This window comes from Cynara cardunculus, assembly GCF_001531365.2.
Source record: "Cynara cardunculus var. scolymus isolate 2C chromosome LG 15, CcrdV1, whole genome shotgun sequence".
Lineage (NCBI taxonomy): Eukaryota > Viridiplantae > Streptophyta > Magnoliopsida > Asterales > Asteraceae > Cynara > Cynara cardunculus.
The window spans coordinates 13,578,325-13,597,406 of NC_037542.1; the positions used below are offsets into that span (position 1 = coordinate 13,578,325).

Here is a 19,082-nt window from a genome sequence, read left to right on the forward strand (position 1 = left end):
CACTTGCTCAACGACACTCAATATATTATGAATGCTGGTCAAGAAAGGAAACAAGACGATCTACTATTCATAGTTCTTTCGTTCTAGGAACCAACAAAGATATTTATTTATGATTTGAATACGTTAGGTTAAATTATTGATTTTTATTTGAAGAGTGACAAAAAGAAGACATATAATGTGCAAATTCATGATAAAAACAAATGTGTCGTATTCTGATAGGTCCCTACATATGATTAACTATGCAGTATCTTTTCGAAATATATGTTGTTATAATAAACTAAATCATACTCGCACAGTCACACACAACGCCTTCATAAAATCATGAACATTTGTCTACTTCTATCTGATCGCTCACAAGAAATATGCACTTTCATCCACCTTCACCTTCATCTGCATTTACATTCACCCATAAACTTTCATATACATTCGGTCACATTCATTAATTTGTTAAAATTTCAGACATGATAATATAAGAAGGTAATGAAAGTAAAGAGATTTACGTGAATGCATGTGGATGCAAGTTGACAGGGCAGATGTAGCATACAAATGGTAGGGGACATGGGCCCACATTAAAAAAAGAATTCTTAATTACTTAGGTTAAAAACAATTTTTTCTTTAACTTTCTACCGGTCCCCCCTGTAATTTTCGGCCTGCATCCTCACCAACAAAAAAATTACTTTGAAATCAACCAAAAAAAACCAAAAAAGTATCTTAAAATCAACAACAAAAAACAGAAGAAGTCTCTTGAAATCAACAAAAAACTTTAAAAGTCCCTTGAAACGATGAAATTGGGCTAAAAACATACTGGACAACTTTGCTGGCCTTTAATCTACCCTAAAAGTTCCCCCACTAGGTAAAAATCTTGGATCCGTCACTGCAAGTTGATGAAGGTGAAAGTACATGTAATATATAAAGGTTTTTACATTTTTTTTTTACAGTTTTGTCATTATTAAAATGTAGCATCAAACTCACAATCTAATGATGTTGCATAACATTATGAAAAGATGGAAAGCAAACATATTCACAAATCACAATCATGATATATACCTAATGTCCTTAAATAATGATTAACGATCGTAATAATCTAATGACCTTGCATAATACTGTATATGGTGTTTCGCTTTTAAAGTATTTAAAGTTTAAAATCAAAACTGGAAAAATATAATTAGTTTATTTGAAGTCAACTACTTAAATTGTTCTACGTTTATCATAAAAAATCAACTGTGTACAACAAGTAAAGACCAACTATGTATTGCGAAAATGAGATAAGAATGAAAGGGAACCAAACATGTACAACATTGTCGTTCAACGTTGATTTAAGTCGAAGCAACAAAAAGCTGAAGGTAAATCTTATAAAAATGAGTCCTCCGCGACTATTCAAGCCATGAAGCGTCTCTTTTAGCCCTCAAATTAAACCTTGAAGATGGGATCGAATATATGGTTATCATAAATTTGCATGATTAATTGATATATTAAAATTTAGCGGTTCACATAAGATTTCAACACATGATTGGTGGTTAGGGCTGCTCAAAAACCCGACCAACCCGACTAATCAAACTCAATCCAACATGAAATAACTCATTCTGCAGCAACCCGATGTCTAATCGAGTTGTAAAATCTTCAAACCATATGTATTGAGTTGGAATTGAGTTACGTTTTAACCCAATTCAACTCGATGAACCTGATATCCTTTCATTTATTGTTTTAAAATCTTATACACATATTTTCATCTCTTCTTCATATCTATATATATGTTCAATAAATGTGAGAATATATGCAAATTGAGGAAAAATAGTTGAATGTAATGTACTAATGCATAATGTGTTATTTCATAAAAAAATTTATCTAAGACTAGGATTTAGAATATCTGTTAATATATATTTATTTCACAATGTGTTTGTTTACATGTATTTGTTTCACTATGTTAGTCTTTTTAGCTTGTTTGTGAAACAATTACATATAAAATTACATGAAACACATTATGAAACAAATATACGTTTGTTAGTTTTAGATTAAAAAAATCATATAAATTAATATCTCAAGATAAAAATTCCTATATTTATTACAATATATGAATTAAAATGAGACATAAATATTTTTATGATTTAACGAATAAAATAATATATATATTTGAAAAGAATCAATATGGAGGAATCGAGTTATATGACGACACGTGCCAGTAAGCAGCCAATAATCTGATGTGTATTTTAAGGTTAGCTGGTGTGACATGTGGACCGTCGGATGGGTGTTATGGTAGGAGGTCTTATCCTATCCCAACAAAGAAGATTGCTGCTCCCCCTACATTACCATTTGTTCTTCCACGGTCTTATCCTTCTTAAAAATCCACCAATCACGCACATGTACCCCTTGTCTTCTCTTCTAATATTCATTCATTCAAAATTAAAAATTAAATTTTTTTTTTGAAAAAGTTTGTATTTATTTTCGATAAAAAAAATTATTTTAAAAATTACAATATGATTTATATTTTTAAAATATTCAGTATTCCATGTAAAGCTCTGTCGCCTCAAACATCAAATTTAGTAGCATGACGACATAAGTACGTGACTCATAACTGGTTGGTGATTTTAGTATTAGCTGGATATTTCTCTGCCGAAAAGTTGATGACCTTCCTTCTCCATACATGCCAGAAAACTTTCTACTATGTGTTGTGTGTGTGCAAAACCTATACCCATCACATTTGTCTTCCAAATGTGTGTTTTGTGTGAAAATCAGTAGACACATTGTGTGTATGTATGTGTAAAACCTGATACCTAACATGTGCTTATATGTGTAAACACCCAAACCTGATGTGTGTTTATGTGGTAAAGCCCTAGACCCAATGCGTTTAAAACCAGACCCACGTTTATGTGTATGAAACCCAAATGGCTGTCATATCTTCGAAACAACCACATATGTTTATTCAATTGATATGAAAGAGTATATATTCATAATTCATTGATGAATATACAATATATGACTATAAAAAATATGAAATTCCAAGATTAATGAACTATAAAGTGCACGTTCATTGATGAATATATTATATATTCAAAAACAAATATACATTTTATGAAATTTCATTACTATATATCATCCAAATGGTGTATATTCATCGATACATACAAATATTACGAAAATATAATAGATCACGTTTTAGAAATATAAGATAATAAAATAAATTAAAGATAATAAATTGTTATTTTTTCTATAACTTGTTTAAATAAAAATATTAATTATATTTAGGATAAATCGGTTTTAAAAACGATATATTCCTTTAAAAAAATAAGAACAGGGTTTTGCAAATTAATAATTATAATTTAATTCCAAATTACCCTCAACTTATATCTGTTAACTATTCATATTAATTACAAAATTGTCACTATATACACTAGCCTTTGGCCTAATGTCTTGAACGGCTAGGATTAGATGATTGGTTCCCAATTTTTAATATATTTGTGGTTCTCATTCGAATCTTTCTCATGTTTTATAATATTGTAAAGATAAATAACATATTTATTAATTAATATAAAAAGAAGAAAAAATAAAATAAAACCATTAATTACTTCATATGTGGGTTGCAATCGGTGTTCAAATATGAAATTTGGCATGCAAATATAACTGTTAAATGATTATACGACCAAAAACGTCAAAATGACTCATTTGCCAAATTCAAAAAATAGAGTCAAGTTCAACTAAGAACCATAAATATTTTTAGAACTAAAAAATCACTTATTCTATGATAAAATGTCTTGATAAATATTTATAATAAATAAAATTATAATTATTTATCATGAATAATACATAAACTACATGATTTCATGTTTCTCAAAATATTTATAAACCTGAAGCTATTCAATTTCATATAAAACAAAATTAATGTCTTTTCTGGTTGTACCACTCAAGTAGATGATCAAAAAGTAGTTCAATTTCATTGGTTGAAAGGAGGTACCATCGTTCCCAATTATTTCTCTAATTATAAAATCATTAATTTTATATATATATATATATATATATATATAATTTTAGCTGCAAAAAAAGATTGTGACCAATTATAAAATTTGTTCTTCTTTTATATATACATATACAAGGCCGGCCGGATTTAAAGGAGTACAATAACTAAATAAAAAAACACCGAAAATAACAAATCACATATGATTTTATATTAAAGTTACGTAAACTTAAATGTAATTTGCACGACCTTGGCACTGAACTAGGTCATGGGACAAGTCGTCCACACACCTTTAGGGCAAGTGATTTCGACTGTGTTTTGCAATCGCATGTGATTTCAGTGGAAAATCACATGTGATTTGTCCGTTCTCGTGTTTTCTTATTTTGATCTTATTCTCGTTTCAACTTCTGCCGCTGCGTGTGTGTATATATTATGAATGATGCTTAATCATTTGAAGACTTCAAAATTTGTGAGATCTGCAAGAACTTCTACCTTAAGATTTTGTTTCACATATGATTTTTGTATCCAAGTATAATATTTAATGTATTTAATTAACATATATTTGTTATATATTGTGTTTGTTTTATGTATATTCGTTTCACAATGTGAATTTTTTTTGCGTGTATATCACAAACACGTTAAAAAAATTCATATTATGAACCGAATACATGTGAAACAAAAATCGTTACATTAAATTCTAGTCATAGATAAAAAACATTAATATATAAAATTGCAAATGATGCAATAGTTCTCAAATATCTCACGATTTAAAGGGTTATTAAAATAAGCTCCCCCTATTAATGAAGTATATAATATTTACATACAGTAAATACAACAAATAAACTCAAACACCCTCATCACCTATCGGGTTTGAACCCGTGACTTCATTTCCAGGAGCCAAAGACCCGGATACCACTAGATTAAAGACCGTTTAGTTCAATTCTAAATTTTACCAGAATTGAAGGTCGGGATTTTGCAACAACATAGTATAGGTTTCAAACCGACCAGTGTCATTTCGAATTGGGTTTAAGATAAAAACCCAAAACGTTTTTATTCGGCTTCAGCCATTTTTACATGTAAAAACCACAAAAAAAGAAACGGAGGGTGGTACTTGAAAAACTAAAACATTTGTGTTTAAATTAAAAAAGTTAAAATTAAGTAGAATGGTTGGTTAGATTTGGATGGTAAAATTCACACAAACTTCCATTAAATATATATATATATATATATATATATTATATACAAGTGTTGATAATAACTGTATCTATATTTGTGTATAACTGTATGTGCAAAAGAAAGCGTGTATAAGGAGTGATAGAAGCTAGGTAGGGAATTGAAAGCTAGAAAGGAGATCTAGAGATTGTGTTAATTACCTGTGGGTAGATCTTGTAAGTGTGTTTTTTCTCTGATAGATTCAAGTGAAACTGTGAGAATGGGGAGAGGTAGGGTAGAATTGAAGAGGATAGAGAACAAAATCAACAGGCAAGTCACTTTCGCCAAGCGTAGGAATGGACTTTTGAAGAAAGCTTACGAGCTCTCAGTTCTCTGTGATGCTGAGGTTGCTTTGATCATCTTCTCCAATAGGGGAAAACTCTATGAGTTTTGTAGCAGCTCAAGGTAATATTATATGTACACACACACGCACACACACACACTTGTATCTGTATGTATTGATGCATTTGAAATGGAATCACATTTTATGGTTCGAATCTGCCTTTTCTTAGATCTAAGGAATTGAAGCAAGTCGGACGGCAAGGGATTTCAAGTGGTAGGAAAAAGTGAATTTGTTTATCTGGTTTGCTGTTTTCGTGAATGTCTTGGCGTTTATGGAACTGATTGCTAGTTTTGTTTGTTAGATCTGCAAGTGGAAAGCCATGAAAAGAAGATTTTTCTTTCTTATCCTCTCTCACCATTTCTATATAAATGCATCCCCATTTTTCTCTTTAGTTTTCATCACGAGTTTCTTAGCCTTTTCTAGCTTTCTATACGATTCCATTTCTTCATGAAAATTGTACAAAACTTCAAAAGGAATTTCTCTTGAGTTTTCAACCTGAGTTTTCATTTCATGGCAGAATCTCCCTCTCTCTCCTCCTTTCTTTTTGTTTTCCTTAATTTCTTTCGACTCAATTTGTAATAAATATTCAACTCAAATTCTAATGTCGTAAATCTTTCAACCACAGGTAGTTCAGTCCAGAGATCTAATTAGGAATACTCTCATTTTCATATTTGTTTGTAAGTCTAGGTTTTGCTTTAGTCACAGTCAATTGGTTATCTTCATTATTGCATCTTTCAGTTTGGTGTTAGAAGGTTGATGTTCTGGGTAGTTTTTCAATTTCCACTAGCAAATGAATAGCAGCAGAACATTTAATCTATGATCGGAGATACTCATATAAAAATTCCAGAAAGATTACAATTTATGCTTATTTATTTCCCTCTATGTGCATAGAGTTTAATTATTTGGGAAAAACCAAAAAAATGTTCTCAACCCCGTAAACTGCAGTGCCCAGCTGGTCTTGTTGCAGCAGTTAAGACTTTCTCATTATAACCTAGATGTCAAAAGTTCAAATCCGACTAATAGCATGTTGGGTAAAGTATCCGGGGTGCATCAATGAACGGACGATAAAAACCTTATTTCCTAATGGATGGTTTCCGGATCTTACTAATAAAGAACCTAGGATGGAGCTAGTTTTTGTTGAGATAGTAATCTAGACTTGCAATTAATATGACAGTTATAGTTATTTGAAAGTTAGTTAATTATGGTTAATAGGGTTAGCTTGGGTGGGAAATGTATGAAACATTGCACTGGTTGAAATGTATGAAACATTGCACTGGTAAAAAGGAAATCGTTAGTATGGCCTTAAACAATGGGAACTCTCAACGACCACAGATTCCAAAACTGACCAATCGAAACTATCATCATTGGAATACCCAGACGAAGGTTCTTTTCGAATCACAAGATCTGTGCAATATGGTGGAAAATGGACTGAACGAACCCACAAACATCACCGGTTTAAGACAGCAACAAACAAACGAACTAAGGGAGAATGAAAAGAAGGACAAGAGGGCCTTATTTCTCATCCACCAGGCAATAGATGAAGCTGTGTTTGAAAGAATTTCTGCATCCCAAACCTCAAAGCAAGCATGGGATATGTTGCAGAAAACTTACCATGGAGAAGAAAAAGTCAAGACGATCACATTACAAAAGCTACGCTGTGAATTAGACAACATCAGAATGAAGGACTCAGGATAAATTGAAGAATTTTTCAATAGAGTGATTATTTTGATAACCCAATAAGAGTTAACGGTGAAACCATTGAAGACAAACGTATTGTCGAAAAGATTCTGAGGAGTTTGACTAGGAAGTTTGAATCGAAGAATCCAAGAATCTATCTACCCTTTCCTTAGAAACCCTACTAGGAACTTTTCAATCTCAAGAGTTACGTATAAAGCAGTTTGATTCGCCTCAAGTTGATCATGCATTTCCAACCCATGTCCCATCTAAATCAAACTCAAACGAGAAAAGGAAAATCAAAAGTTCACTGGGAAGGGAAAATGGCAAGGAAAAGGTCGTGGTAGGGGCTACAATAAAGATCAAATGCAAGAGGATTGTGGTGAAGGCACATCAAAGGGAAGAGGATGTGGGAAACCTTTTGTGCAAATTCAATGTTACCATTGTGGTGACTATGGCCACACTATAAGGTTTTGTAGAAAGAAAAAGGCTGAAGAAAATAGAGATTCCACGTTTATGCATGAGAAGGAATCTAATGAGCCTGAAACCATATTTATGACGCATGACAATCCAGTCGATACAATTGATGAAATATGGTACATAGACAGCACCTGTAGCAACCATATCACTGGAAACAAACGAATGTTTGTGACGATGAGAAATTACATAGTGAAGTAAGAACAGGAGATGAACGCAAGCATGTAATCCAAGGGAAAGGATACATTGATGTGAGCACCATGGGTGTCAAGAGAATACGTTATGTGTATTTAGTTCCGGCACTCAAACACAATCTGCTGAGTGTTGAACAGTTGATTTTAAGGGACTATGATGTATACTTTGTTAAGGGTCACTGCATTATCAAAGACCCTGATGGGAGCTTATTGGGTAAAGTCAAGATGGCAACCAATAAGATATTTTCGGTATAGCTTACTAGAGACAATCTCTCTGCATCCAGCATGGCTATTCAAGATAAAACATGCATGGCTATGGAATTTACGGTTTGGGCATTTAAGCCCTGAGTCTTTAGTCCACCCAAATGGTAAAGGGAATGCCAAGTCTCAGCAATACAACCCAGCAGTCTGAGGCTTGTGCACTTGGAAAACTCGCAAGGAATCCCTTGCCAAAGGAAGAGGCATGGAGAGCGTCATGTCCTCTTGAATTGATCCATTCTGTGACCCACAGAACTGCAGACAAAGAAAGGGGGTTTGGCCTTTGGATCCATCTGCGGTGACCCAAGTTTTCCTCAAAATGTTTTCTAGACGCACCTTCTGATTTAGGAGCATATTTTGGGTCAGGGCCGCCTTTTAAGTCCTGGCCTTTAGGTGCAGACCATGAGTTCTTTCAGTGTCAAACACTCTTTCAACTACTACCTATATATATGCTCTACTAATTTGCCCAATGTTTATTGACTTGGTTTAAAATGTTGAATTAACACATGGGTTATTTGACACCAATAATCTTTTTTTGTTATTTACTTTCCATTTCATATACCATCTTAACTTCAGTTTTAATATTTTACGTGTATTGATATATGTTATTCTAGCAGCATGCTCAAAACACTTGAGAGGTATCAAAAATGCAACTATGGAGCACCGGAGTCAAATGTCTCTGCAAAGGAGGCACTGGTTAGCATTCTCTTTCCCTACGCTCATCTTTCTCTTGATTTCATTCGTAAATTGGTATTTGGCAGATTTGTCTTAACAAAGATTGTATATATATATATATATATTAGAGAGAGAGAGAGGAGGGGAGTTCCAAATACGAACCCTATGATTAGTACAAACCATACAAATCAATCAAATGAAATATTTATAAAAATGGTGAGATTTATTTATTTTGATCAAGATATTAATTATGAAGAGTTCATTCAGCATGATTAACGTTTTAGATTAGTAAGCAAACGAGATATTTATAAAGCCAGATATTCATTAGACTGGATGAACGGTTGAGATTGGTTTGTACTAATTAAATGGTTTGTATTTCACTCTCAGCTCTCTCTCTCTCTCTCTCTCTCTCTCTATATATATATATATATATATATATATATACACCCAACAGAAATGGCTAAACAAGTTTACTTTTTGGTACCAATTAATTTTAAAGGTTTGGTATCGAGAGAACGCCGAATGTTTTGCTTCTATAAACTGATTTCCAGGAAGGTGAATGGAATGAGAAGATCTAATGAATTACTAGCTATTTGATAATAATATGCAATCCTTATGTTCTACCTTTACTCTTCAAATTAAAAGTCTGGCCACTTGAATATATGATATCCCTTGAGTAAAACACATGTACTGATGTACATACTAGATTTAGTTTCTAACTGAAACAATAAAAGTTGTTGTAGATGCCGAACCTGAATCGGTAATCGCTAGCAAAAAGGAAATTAGTTAAAAGACTAAACACTCATTTTTAGAGAATATGTAGAACCTCATTCGATTACTCTTCAAAAGAGCTGTAGAAAAGAGAAGGGGTTTCCAACATATATTAAAGAAAAAATATCCAAATCTAACCGATGTAGGACTTCAGCATGACCCCTCCAATGGAGGCTAGACGAGAAAATATGTCCTATATATATGGTAGACCTTGGCTCTCTAATATATACTATATGAGAATATATGGAACCCCATTAGATTACTCCTAGAAAGTCTAAGGCAGAAAAAACTGTGGGTGAGAAAAAGGGTTCCTACATATATTGAAAAGAAAATTTGAAATTCTACTCTATCGTGTATAATACAACATCTATATTTATGTGAAAAATTTGTATTCCATAAAGAACAGAAGCATTTTAAAATTGTTTAATCTAAATTAGAACTTCACATAAACATGAAAATAGGCCCTGTCATAGACGTCTCTCAGGTTCCTTAAGCAAGTAGATCAGCTTTGATAAAGAAGCATCAACTTGTCATTCCATTATTTGGACACCAAACAGCTTTAACCCTTTGGTCTTTACACTGCTTCTTTGGATGGTTTCGGCATTCGTCTTTTCATCCTTCAAATTTTCTTCCCCTTCCTTCACTAAGGAGCAATTGTCATTTGTTTCCTCACCAAGTTTCAAACTTGCTCCATTATTGTTCGTAGACAAACACAAATGATCAATAACCCAAAACCCCATATTCGGTATTTCAAGATTCTCATGATAATAAAAAGTTATCTTGTCCTTTGCCTTTAATTTTTTCTCCTTTACAAACTGATTCCAACCCCTAGTGAACACGAAACTCTGACTACTCTTCCAATAACAATACCGAAATTTCCACAACCTTTTCTGAGGATCGTAAAAAGAAAGATTCACCTCATCATTTGCATAGCCTTCCGACTCATCGGGCACAGGAGGGAAGTATCCAACAGCATATTTCTTGGGTATAACTAGCCTATTAAGCTTGCCCACATCACTTGGTGTTAGTTCCTTCTGAAAGAGTACCCTACAAGAAAAACCACAGCTTTCCTTTCCAGGAGATAGATTATGATCAATCTCTTCTCCCCTTTTCTCTCTTTGAAAATCATCAAACTTGGCTTGATATGATCCATCTTTGATCATAGCCAAAACTGTTTCCATGCTATAATGACTTTGGAACTTTGCCTCTTGAAGTGTTAGCTTAGTCCAAGAGAAATTTCTTGGGGCATCTGCACTTCTAAGCTTGATAGATGCCCTATCATAAGCCATAGCTGCATCCAGTTCATACTTGAATGTCCCTAGCCATATCCGTTGGTTATTTGCATATATCTGAGCCCCCCAATTTCCGTTTTGCTGAGGAACCACCCCTTTGTATTTCTGCGAATAACCGTAATCATCCATCACTTTAAGGTTCATCTTCTGAGTTAAATTGCTGCCGGAGCTTGAATCTAGATGTTCCTCCATTAGTTAACAGCTTGTATAGGAATTAAAGCTCCTCTTCAAGCTAGCCTTTTAAGTTCTGGAGAAAATGGTAGAATTAATGCTAACACCAAAACAAACAAACCCAATATATTGCATTTGAAAGTAGGATTTAGGAGATAAAGATTGTACACAATATATTGCACTTGAAAGTAGGATTTAGGAGAGGTAAGATGTACGCATACCTTACCTTACCTTAAGTCAACCACTAGGATTGAAAGGTTATTTCCCTGTGGGCCAATGACTTGTGCACGACACACGTGCATGCAATCAAATATAAGATAGATTGGAAATATGACCGGTAGACTACGATTCAATTTTGTGTCCAAGCAGACAATGTAATAAGGTAATACATGTATATACAAGTAGAATCGATGTATATAACAAGTGTATATATATATATATATATATATATATATATATACACACAGAGAGAGAGAGGGGGGGGGGAAAGGTTCAAACGACTAACTTTTTAAGAAAATAGGAAAAAAGGTCACTAAGGTACAAAATCACAAGTGATTTTATATTAATGTCAAAAAAATATTTGAACTTGTATGATTTTGTACATGAATATATATATATATATATATATATGTGTGTGTGTGTGTGTGAATCATGTATGATTTGTGTGTGAATATATATATATATATATATATGTGTGTGTGTGTGTGTGTGTGAAAGAGAGAGAGAATCATATATGATTTTGTACATCAACAACCTTTTTTTTGGTTTTTAATTAAATAGTTAGTGTTCTCGTTTTAAACCTTCTATATATATATATATATATATATATATATATATATATCCTTGTCTTCATCAACAAGCATAAAACCTTGAATTTATATCACTACAACAAAATTAGATTTATATATATAGTTCGCCAACAATTTTTAGGTGTCCCAATGAATTGCTTTATAGGACTAAGTTTATAGGACCAAACAATAAAATGTTATCTTAAAATTGTTGTAATAAGTTTATAAGACTATTTGGTCGCCTTAATAAATTTTGTAGAACATTTTTAATATAAAGTGTCTTATTAGCTATTTTATAGAACCATTTTGAAAAATACAATGTGAACACATTTTTATAGGAAACATTTTTCAAATAGTGTTCTATATAAAAAACTAAAATAGCTAATATGAAGCTTTTCTAAAAAAATGTTCTAAAACACTTGTTACAATGCCCAAAAACTTTCTATAATCTTAGTAGAGCACCCTTACAGAGGAGGCTCTATTGTTTCATCCTACAAACTAGGTCTTATAAAGCAGTTTATTAAGATGGCATAAACATTTTTGATGTCTTATATTATGTAGGGGTCGTTTACCTAGCCAAATGTTTACCCGGAAGTGTTTACTTGTAAGAGTCAACACTTTAACTTATTTTACTCGGTAAGATTGTAGTCAATCAAAACGGTATCGTATACAACAATTTACCCGGTAAGGGTCGTCACCCTTACTTACCGGGTAAGACCCTCCGTCATAATCATCGCTCTTACCGGATAATATATTCTCGACCCCTGTCATATTCATTGGGTAAGATAAATGATTCGATAAGTGTTTATGGTAGACAACCCCATAGTGTAGTCTATTTACTATATATTCAACAAAATATTTCTTTAAAACCTAATAAATATGCGTATATATGTAACTTCTCACTTTTTTGCTGTATGGATACTGAAACATCAAAAAGTTCCCTTTTTTCTTGATCACCTAAAATAGTCAGTCCATTCAATCGTCATGAATTCATGATTAGTGATTAACTTAGATTTTCAATCGATTGCATTAGTATCCTCAGTTTTATAACTAGGAGTCTTAAACAATGAACTGAAGCGAACATTGTTCTCTATATATAAGAGAAACATGAAGTAAAGAATGAGATATAGATGGATAGATAATGAATGCAACCCAGACAAAAACTAATGTACAGAGATGAAGATTTTAAAGAATGTTGTGTTTTTGTATATGAAACTAAATACGTTGAGTCAATAATATTAAATCTGGATTTGCATAATCATCAACTGACCTTTGGCATCTGAATAAGCTGGGATGGAGATGATTTTGGAGTTCCACTACAACCACGAAGAAAATAACATATAAAGGATGGGAAATTGATTTACAGGAAATTAAAAAGGTCGTGTGTAATATTATGGGAAATTGTTCATCATTCCTAAAAATCTGTAGTCTGCAAGAAAATTGCCAAAATTACTTGTCAAAATAACAGGAAGCAAATCATAATAGATCTTTCAAGAAATAGGATATATTATTGGTGTCTCATGTCTGTGGAAGAAATAGGATATATTTTTTCAGGAAATAGGATAGATATATTAGTAAACACTAACAAATGATTAGTCGACCTGCATATAAATTAGCCTCAACATCCATGGTTATAAAAATGATAGGTTTATATATTGATTCATGTTCAAGTGTTTTACCAAATGCTTAATAATTAAGACACCACACAACCTGATTTAATATCACGTGTGACCAAACTGTTTTCTTAAGATCCATGAGACCACTTGTTTACACTTAAAACTTAACAACAAAACATTGTGATAGTTCAGATTTTTTTTGCTTTCACAGCATTTTGTTGTGAAATTTCAAGTGTAAAAAATAGTTTCATGAAAATAACCTGATTTCACGTGAACCCAACCCCATACAACTTTGTGGGTTAGTTCGCTTTTAGGAATCCTTCTCAGAGGTAATTGGTGGTCCATGTTACCAAAAAAGGTCGACATAGACTAGAATATATGATAGGTCCATTTAAATTTTTAATACAAATCAAATGTGAGTATAATTTCAAGTAATCTTTAATACCATCTGATGAATGATTTTTAAAATATTTTGGATTTACATTCTTATTTCATTAGATATGAATTTTTACATGAAGTTTATAAAGTTGTCTTGTTTATATGTAATAATTCGTACCCTGGAATTTAGTATATTTGCCTTAATTCATTTTTATAATTATGCTTATCATTTTTATCGAAATTTTTGCCCTAAATTAATTGCCTCCTTAATTTACGGAGCAATCAAATTAAAAATAATTAATTTCCCCTGAAGGTGGCTAGGTTTAATTAGGGCATGCGATCGATGTTACGTATACAATTAGGGTTTTAATCAACTATTGCAGGTGAGTTCCCCGTTTTCTAGAAATAACACCTGGGTTAACATACATTGCCTCTGCTAATGATTTGGGTCTATATATTCTTAAAATAAGAAGAAACAACGAGTTTAGTGATAAAATCTTACCGTGCTTTCATTGTGTGGGACAGACGGAACAAAAGTTTGTTGTTCCACGTTCGAACATGACAGGACTGAATTGAACAAAAAAAAAGATTGTTTGGTGAATTACAAAACTATCCATGTCAAAATAAAACTCTAAAACCTTTTAAAGAGTATCCAACTCTCATCTGTATAATCATATCCAACGTAGTTAATTTTCTTCAGACCAGCCTGATCGAGGTCCATGTTGTATTGTGGTGGTTTTGTTTATTAACTTGTTCCAAGGTTCATACATAATATGAATTTGTTTCGTATACATGGTTGTAGGAGCTAAGTAGTCAGCAGGAGTATTTGAAACTCAAGACACGGTATGAAGCACTACAACGATCCCAGAGGTAATTAACTAATCAAAGTTAGAAACACAATTAAAGAGCGTTAATTAATTAATATATCGTCATCGATCGTCAAACTAACTGAGTACTACGATGGGTAATGGCTAGGAATCTCCTGGGTGAGGATCTTGGCCCTCTCAACTGCAAGGAGCTTGAGTCGCTAGAAAGGCAGCTCGATTCATCTCTCAAGCATATCAGATCAGCTCGGGTATATATTAATCACTTAATTACACTCTAATTAATCTTTGATTGTTCGCTTAAATCATTTTGACCTCTCATAAATGTTGGATACACATTTGGACCTACAGACACAGCTCATGCTGGACACACTTACAGATCTTCAAAAAAAGGTGACAACTATAATATATATAAGAATCCATTTTATTGATATAGCTCTTCTAATATATAGTTGTTCATATATTCTTCAGGAGCATGCATTAAATGAGGCAAACAGGACTTTGAAGCAAAGGGTATGTATTTCTTTTGTTTGTGTAGAATCAGAAATTAATCATGAGATTGATTATATATATATATATAGGGTTAAATGCATGAAATAGCAACCTACTTTCACAAAATTTCTTATTATAGCATTCTACTTTTGTTTTTCTTTATTACAACAATGTACTTTCAAATTATTTTTTATTAAGGCATTGTACTTTAAAAAATTTACCCATAATAGCAATGGGTAACCTGTTACCTTTTAAACCAGTTAACCCTTTGACTTTTTTGCTTGTGTGGCTTTAATGAGGTGATGTGGATGACACATCATTTTGATGACTTAACTAAAATTAAAATAAAAACATATTTCAAATTATTATTAGTGATTTTCATTTTTCATTGCTATTATCTAAAAATACATTTAATTTTTTTTTACTTTTTCTTATTAAGTTGCATTTAAATTAAATATTCTTAGAGTAAAATATTTATTAAATAAATATGCAACATTATTTTTGAGATATATTTTATTTGTAAAAAAAACAACTTTTTCTATTTTATGTTGTTCAAATAAATACATATCTTTTAAAGTTCTCTTTCAAATACTAACGAAATAAATTGTTATCTACAATTTTTTAATATTGTTATATTAATAAATACTTCAAAAAAATTTAATTAATTTAATATATTTATACGTCAAGTAAAAAGTTTGTAAACAAATATAATATATTCGTCAAGTAAAGATAATATTTTTTGGTAAAAAAAGAACAATTCTTATTTTCTTTTTTCAAAAAACACATATTTTTTTAAAAATATTAGCGAGATAAGTTGTATTCTACTAGTTTTATTGATATTGGTATATTAATGAATAATTTAGAATTTTTTAATTCATTTAATACATTTATTAAAAAAAACATGTAAAATATCTAAATATTAAAATTAAAAATACAGTGTTTAATAAGAACTAGTAGATGCTATAATAAAATAATTTTGAAAGTACAATGATGTAGTAAGAAAGTCACATCACTATAGTACATGTGGACAGCCTACATGGACAATGAGGTGACATGAAAACCTAGTATAATGGGTAAATTTAAGTCAAAAGGTTTACTCAATACTATAATGGGTAAAAATTTTAAAGTACAATGTTCTAATAAAAAATAATTTGAAAGTACATTATTGTAAGAAGAAAAACTGAAAGTACAATGCTATAATAAAGAAATTTATGAAAGTAGATTGCTATTTTATGCATTTTGCCCTATATATATATTATTAATTAATTAATGAATTAATTAATTTGGATGCAGCTGATAGAAGGAAATCAAGTCCATTGGTATCAGCAGCAGGAAGTCTGCTATGATAACAGACAACCTGCACCTCCACATCAAACTGATCATGAAGCCATCTTTCATCCGCTCGACTGTGGACCCACTTTACAAATGGGGTGATCATTCATCATCCTAAACCACCATCATTTTCATCACATTACTTGAGAATTTTTTTGACCTTTTTAGGATTCAAAACTTCAATTGCAAACATTTTTTTCGTTGAGAATGGGGAGACAAAAGGAAAGCATGCATGGCACGTGTCTCCGGTTGTTCCCATTCTTGATGAATAATGAACGCAAACATTCACGACGAATATGTGTGACACGTGAATGATGCACTCTTATTAAGTTTTTGTGATGCTGTTTGACATTAATTGAGTCATCTTTATTGATTTTTAGGTATCAAACGGATCCACTAACAGCTGCGGGAGGAGGAGCAGGGCCAAGTATGAATAATTACATGCAAGGATGGTTGCCATGTTAAAGAAAATAAAATAATATTAATAATAATAATAATAATAATAATGGATTAATTAATTTGTGGGCATGCATGCTATATATATATATATATCCATCCTTAGCTACTCATCATAAGATGGAAGATATTCATCTCGTTCCCACCCAGGTGTGTTTGTTTAATTAATCTTTATTATTGTAAGTCATTTGTAACAAACTCATGTCTATATGATTGCTGAAAACTGCTGCTCATGACTCTTTTATTTAATGTTATGCAACAGTTTCACCATCTATCTATAGAGAGGGGAGTTTCAAATAATAGCAATCAAATAAGAGAATATGAAAATCGTCAAATTACGTTCTAAGTTCCATGTGATTTCGCACTAAGAGTCAATGCATGCACTCGTGTGCAAAGTCACATAAATCACATGTGATTTTACACATGATTTTAGTGTAAAATCACATGTGATTCGACCGATTTTTATTCTCTTATTTGTTTATTGTTCTTGTATGAAACTAACTCTTTCTCTATGTATTTATGTTCCTGTTCTTCTTGTCTCGCTCTTCTGTCATTCTCAAAATAGGAAGGAATAGATTATAGACTGATTTGAATCGGGTTTTGGAGGTTTTTATATGAAAAATGTTGCATAGGAGGTGTTGAAATTGGATGAAGAATCTCCTTTATTCATATGCAAAACTAACCATTATCTCTTGAGCATCGTCATACCTAGATATGGGAAAGGACAAGTTTCAAAATATTTGATTAAAGTTAGTTAATGGTTGGGTTCAATTCTTTAGGTTATTCAAGAATAGTATCAATGAGTAACGAGATCGTAGGAGACAATTCTAATTGGTCAATAAAAATTGATTTTAATGTCATTCGTCGCTTAAAGTTGGGCTAAAATTTTAAATGAAAAGTCATCAATGGAAACGGAAAGAGAGGGATTCGAAAGGTTTGGTTTCTTTTACCCAAACTTCTTTAAATAGTTAAAAAATTGTAATAATAACACTCAATTTTACAGTAAAATATATTAAAGAAATATCATCCGCGAAGTTGAAGTAGGAGAAAAAGCATAACTCTTTGGTTTCATAGGTTACTTTTCGATCTTCCTTGCTACCAAATCGATGGGTATCCTTTTCTTGCTTTCTTGAATTGTTATATCAAGCATTGTTGGTAGGATGAAGCCTTAAGGGCCGTTTACCAATTGCTTACTCGGGTTAGTACTTATCAAGTTACATTATCTTACAGGATGAATATGACAATGATCAAAAATCTTACCCGGTAATAACGAGACAAGGATCGAGAGTCTTACCAGTGAGGGCAATCAGTCTTACCACGGTTAGTGTTTACCGGGTAAATTGTTGCATATGATGTCGTGTTTGTTGACTAAAATCTTACCCGGTAAGTAAGTGATAGTGTTGAAATTTTAGCAATAAATGCTTATCAGGTAAATATTTGGTAAGCGGTCTCTATGATGGTAAATTACACCCCTTATAAGTTAACATTGTTTTCTGTAAAATAATTAATGCTAATTATTCTATCAATTTTTAAAAAAAATTTAATTTCAAGTACTTATTCTATTTTTTTCTAAATTTTTGTTTTAATTTTACAAAATTTATTTTTTTAAATTAAAATGACTCGAATTTATGTATTTTTTAATTTTTGTGAAAACAACAAATTGTTTTTTACTCATGCCGACATTTATTGCTTAGAGAATGGAAGAAAATTATCTTCTCAAATACATTCAGTGCATTTATTGCGATGATATTCATTAAAATACAGTTATTTATCTATACCATATTATAAATGATTTGATAAAAACTATTAAAAATTATTTTTTATATCTGAAATATTGTTTATTGATATGTATTACTTAAAATTCAAGATTATACATAAATTATGCGTAAGTATAACTTATTAAAGTTTCATGTTTGAATGTATGTAACTAACTGTAGATAAACATAATTAAATATATGATACATCTTATTTTAAATATAAAAAATCTAAATGATAATCATTTACTTCTAACAAAATACTTAATTATTATTTTTATAAAAATTAGATTATTAAACCATAAATCAATACTCCGCAGTTAAGCGTGCTTGGGCGAAAGTAATACTAGGATGGGTGACCTCCTGGGAAGTCCTCGTGTTGCACCCCTTTTTTTTCCTTATAAAAAAAATCAATATATATATATC

At 31.5% G+C, this 19,082-nt stretch overlaps 2 protein-coding genes across 2 annotated transcripts; one reads left to right on the plus strand and one right to left on the minus strand.

The window, feature by feature from the left end:
• The first annotated feature begins 5,381 nt into the window (after positions 1-5,381).
• LOC112528687 (agamous-like MADS-box protein AGL9 homolog) lies at positions 5,382-16,911 on the plus strand. Its single transcript, XM_025139709.1, has 8 exons — positions 5,382-5,566; positions 8,725-8,803; positions 14,601-14,668; positions 14,774-14,873; positions 14,974-15,015; positions 15,094-15,135; positions 16,408-16,544; positions 16,827-16,911. The coding sequence occupies exons 1-8, from the start codon at positions 5,382-5,384 to the stop codon at positions 16,909-16,911; spliced, it is 738 nt and encodes a 245-aa protein (XP_024995477.1).
• On the minus strand, positions 10,084-11,037 carry LOC112527236 (AP2/ERF and B3 domain-containing transcription factor At1g50680-like). Its single transcript, XM_025137723.1, has one exon. The coding sequence runs from the start codon at positions 11,035-11,037 to the stop codon at positions 10,084-10,086; it is 954 nt and encodes a 317-aa protein (XP_024993491.1).
• Positions 16,912-19,082: the final 2,171 nt, after the last annotated feature.

What these genes read in the sequence shown, in the direction of transcription:
- LOC112528687 (XM_025139709.1), top strand. Translation starts at nt 5,382, where the DNA reads ATGGGGAGAGGTAGGGTAGAATTGAAGAGGATAGAGAACAAAATCAAC. An exon ending in ACAGGACTTTGAAGCAAAGG is followed by an intron (nt 15,136 to 16,407) that starts GTATGTATTTCT and finishes ATTTGGATGCAG; the next exon opens with CTGATAGAAGGAAATCAAGT. An exon ending in GGACCCACTTTACAAATGGG is followed by an intron (nt 16,545 to 16,826) that starts GTGATCATTCAT and finishes ATTGATTTTTAG; the next exon opens with GTATCAAACGGATCCACTAA.
- LOC112527236 (XM_025137723.1), bottom strand. Translation starts at nt 11,037, where the DNA reads ATGGAGGAACATCTAGATTCAAGCTCCGGCAGCAATTTAACTCAGAAG.